The sequence below is a fragment of the Macrosteles quadrilineatus genome, unplaced genomic scaffold (genome assembly GCF_028750875.1).
Source record: "Macrosteles quadrilineatus isolate MER2022 unplaced genomic scaffold, UCM_ALF_1.0 Scaffold_9__3_contigs__length_116548681, whole genome shotgun sequence".
Classification (NCBI taxonomy): Eukaryota; Metazoa; Arthropoda; class Insecta; order Hemiptera; family Cicadellidae; genus Macrosteles; species Macrosteles quadrilineatus.
In genome coordinates, this window is record NW_026542602.1 from 80,140,798 (window position 1) to 80,145,081 (window position 4,284).

The 4,284-nt window shown below is 40.1% G+C and overlaps 1 protein-coding gene across 1 annotated transcript; it reads left to right on the top strand.

Moving 5' to 3' along the window:
• The first annotated feature begins 595 nt into the window (after positions 1-595).
• Positions 596-3,694, top strand: LOC129003595 (uncharacterized). The gene is made up of 3 exons (XM_054431893.1): positions 596-2,117; positions 2,258-3,246; positions 3,587-3,694. Exons 1-3 carry the CDS (start codon positions 596-598, stop codon positions 3,692-3,694), a joined length of 2,619 nt encoding a protein of 872 aa, XP_054287868.1.
• Positions 3,695-4,284: the final 590 nt, after the last annotated feature.

A 4,284-nucleotide genomic window follows, 5' to 3' on the forward strand; every position in this document is an offset into this window, starting at 1 on the left:
TGACAGGTTAAATCGTAGTTATAATAGTCAATCAGCTGCTCATAGTATTATTATCTTTAAGTGTTGCCAACCTATTTCCAAGCGTACACGAATTACGTGCATAATAGAACCACGCTGGTTTGTGTTGTTTCGTTGGAATCCTGATGTGCGGCAAAGTATAAACCGTGCGACAAAGTATAAACCGTACGGCAAAGTATAAATATGCAGCAATTAGCAGCTTTCCGTACTATAAACAGTACAAGGAAGCCAACTTTGTCGGGTGACTGTAGGAAAAATATATTCATCTGCCCGAATTTTAAGTCAACTATAAATTGGTGCTAAGTAGGCCACCAGATGCAATCACATTTTATACATATGTTTCTATATAAACAAGCTCAACGTCACTGGATTCAGTGGCTCTCTTAGTGCTAGAGACTGTTTGAACAACCTTGCATCGGGAGAATTAGAGGGGAACCTGACATCAGTATTCTCCAAACTCAGGAACACTAGCCAGTACTGGATACAGCCTAGAAATGGTGTCAATTGCATGGCTCAGCATTATGGACCAGCTACATGGTTTTTAACCATAAGCCCAAGCGATTGGAACTGGGATGACATGGCATTGTTCATTAGGGAAGTTAACCGGAGTGTTCCAGGCGCAGAAAAAAAACAAACTAGTGAATTTGTGGCTATGGATCCTATCAGTGCGTCACGGTTTATCCATATAAAGTTCAAGGCAATGTTGGATTTTATTGTCTCTGATGCTGCTCCTTTAGGAAAAGTAAGTCACTACTTCTACAGGCGAGAATACCAAAGCAGAGGTCTCCAACATTTCCATCTTCTTCTGTGGGTAGAAAATGCTCCTGTAATGGGGACGTCCAGCAACGCAGAAGTAGCCGACTTTATCCTTAAGTACATTACTTGCAATGTTCCAAATGCATCCGTTTCACCTACTCTCAACAACAGAGTTACAAGTTACCAAATGCATCACCACAACTCGTACTGTATGCGGACAAAGAAAACCAAAACCGGGTTTCGTAAGGCTTGTCGTTTCGGGTTCCTCCGGCCAATCACAGGGAATCTTGTTCTGCGTGACGTTGTCGAGTCTGTAGCTGGCAGAAAAGCTCTCAAGTCTAAGTCACGTCTTTATGACCTACCCAGAACACCAAGCGAGAGCTTTGTCAATGACTACAACCCGGCCGTGTTGCTAGCTTGGAATGGAAACGTGGACATCCAGTATGTATGCGAAAGCACTTCTATCCTACATTGGTATGTCACAAAGTACACTACCAAAAGTGAACAAAGTCATGCTGGCCAAGTTTTTACAGAGATTAATTCTACAAAATCATTAGCTAGTAGACTGTTTAACGTTGGCCTTAGAGCTTTAAACAACCGTGAGTGTGGTTCTTTAGAAGCTAGTGACACACTGTTGGGCATTCCATTGTACGGCACGGACCCGGAGACAACAATAAGATGGTTGGATGTAGGCATGACCAGACGCAAAAGACTACAAAAAATCGACAAGATACGAAGTATGGACCCAAGTTCAACGAACATATTCTACGAGTCGTGGGTTGATGACCACTACCCAACTAGACCAGACGAACTAGAAGATATGAACTTATACGACTTTGTGAGATGGTACGATATAGCTGCTCAACCACCTAAAGGCGACCGTGAAGTGCATAAGTTGAATTCAGGCAAATTCCTCACTAAAAGAGTCAGACCATGCTTACTGAATCACTATAAGTACAGCCCCACTCAGGATCCTGAAAAATACTACCATGCATTACTTCTTATGTTTCTTTGTTGGAGATCTACTGATGAGCTGAAAGAGTCTCATGAAACATACACAGATGCTTTTATGGCCAAGCGGACACTTCTCACTCAAGCCTTCAACTATGACAAACGTTTAAAAGACATTATTGCGGCATCGGAGAATGCAAGAGACAAAATTCAAAACCGAGTTGAAGAGATCAATGCAGAAGAAGGAGAGGTTGCTGATCCATCCAATATAGCCTTTCAGCCCTTTAATGAACCTGTCCCCGCATCCCAGCCTGTCAGGGACAGCAATTGGTCGCCGAATGACGAGCCGTTTGAGAAAAAATACCAAAACTCAATGACGACCAAAAGAGAGTGTTTGATTATGTCAAACGAGTTGTTGCAAACTCTGATGGGACAGATAAATTTCTGAGACATTTTTTTAGTGGTGTGGGAGGTACTGGTAAGAGTTTTCTCATAAAAACTATCAGCTCTTGGACTAAAAAATGTCTTCAAGCCTCTACATCAATATCAGCTCCCACAGGACTAAGTGCTTACAACATCAATGGTTCTACGATCTACAAAGTGTTTCAGCTGCCAGTTGAGCATGGAAAAACTCCAAAGTACAAAGCTCTTACTGATGATGTTTTAAAAATGTTGAGATCCAACCTGAAAGATGTGGTGCTCTTCATAATAGACGAAGTGTCCATGGTCTCCAATCTAACATTGATGTACATAAATCTCAGATTGTGTGAAATATTCAACACCTCAGACCAAAGTAACGGCTGGTTTGGTAAAAAACATATACTGCTCTTTGGAGACCTTTTACAACTTCCACCAGTACACGAAGACTCCCCATTCATTGAACTTGACAGTAGCAAACTTAGTTCTTTTGTTGGCTCTCTGTCTTGTGTTAACATCTGGTCTGAACAGTTCTCTTATGATGAACTTACTACAAACATGCGACAAGCTCAAGATTCTAAGTTTGATGATGTGTTAAGCAAAGTCAGAGTAGGCAATATGACCGTTGAGGACATCCGTCTAATTGAAAGCAAGAAAATACATCTTAATGGAAAAACTGCTTGTGAAAACCTTTCTCTATTAGGAGATTACTTGTCTGCTTTACCCAACAATTCTGTGTGTCTTTGTTCAACTGGTTACCAATGCTCCATAATAAATGATGAAATGGTCAATAGAATAAGTGGTCCTGTCGTTAACTTGGTTGCAAAAGACTCAGTTGACTGTCTACCTCGTCAACAAAACAAAGTTAAAAAGATACTGTCCTCTTACAACTCTGACTGCAGCAGAACGGCTGGTATGGAGAAAATTATTCCTATTAAGGTTGGTGCTAAAGTTATGTTGCTTAGAAACATTGACGTCACTGTGGGGCTAGTTAACTCCGCCATTGGAACAGTAACGGGGTTGAGGTTTAATACAGACAATTCTGATGACGTAGACTCAGTGACAATTAACTTTGATTGTGGCATTACCCATCACCTACAGCGAGTAAACGTCAAGTTTCAAGTGATGGATAACGCATTTGTGTATCGAGAGCAATTCCCGATATCGATGTCCTACGCGGTTACAATTCACAAATGCCAGGGCCTCAGCTTAAATAGCGTAATAATTGATATTGGGGAGTCCATATTTACATGTGGCCAATCATATGTTGCCTTGTCACGAGTGACTTCATTAGAAGGGCTTCATCTTATTAACTTTAACCCAAGATATGTGAAGCCTCAGAAATCCGCCATTCTCGAATACAACAGACTAAGGCAGAAGTACAGGTCTGACCTTCCACTTTACAACACAAGTTGTGACTCCTCTTCGGCTCCTTATGTGAGAGACAGGAAGTGGTGCCAGACCAAAAATGTCGAAAAAGTGCAGGATGAGAGTACAAAACCGGTACCCTCTGCAAAGACTACCGGAAGATCGAGAGTTCAGTCAACTTTAGCATTAAAATTTATTTTTTTTTTTTTCAGAGAAAAGAGTATTTTTATTTGAACGGTTAATTTTCTACAAAAATAAATAAAATCTAACAAAAAACCACTAAGTGGTAACACTTTCCCCGCCAAGTCAGCAATCCAAAAAAGATAATAAATCATTACTTTTTCCGCCAAGAAAAACAATGTAATGTATGTAAGTTTGGCAACTTGGCGGCAGACTTTTGCTTGGTTTTTTTTTTATTTAAGTTACGTTCGTGGATAATTTCACAAATCAACTTCTCTAATTAATTAGTCCAACTAAGTATAATAATTTCGAGGTAATCAGTAAATATAAAACCATCACTATTATGATTTTATGAAATGTGGCACAAATAAGGTCAAGTTTTGTAAAATAAGCTCTCACCTAGCAATGTACTAATGGGAGAGATACTTGCTCAATGAAACTAGTTTTATGGTATTTTTAAAGTGATCGAGCAAAAGTCTGCCGCCAAGTTGCCAAACTTACATACATTACATTGTTTTTCTTGGCGGAAAAAGTAATGATTTATTATCTTTTTTGGATTGCTGACTTGGCGGGGAAAGTGTTACCACTTAGTGG

Bases quoted from the DNA above. Each gene is read 5' to 3' on its own strand.
- LOC129003595 (XM_054431893.1), top strand. From the start codon at position 596: ATGGCATTGTTCATTAGGGAAGTTAACCGGAGTGTTCCAGGCGCAGAA. The intron at 2,118-2,257 runs GTTTGATTATGT...AATGTCTTCAAG, and splicing joins AATGACGACCAAAAGAGAGT to CCTCTACATCAATATCAGCT. The intron at 3,247-3,586 runs GTAAACGTCAAG...CTTATGTGAGAG, and splicing joins TTACCCATCACCTACAGCGA to ACAGGAAGTGGTGCCAGACC.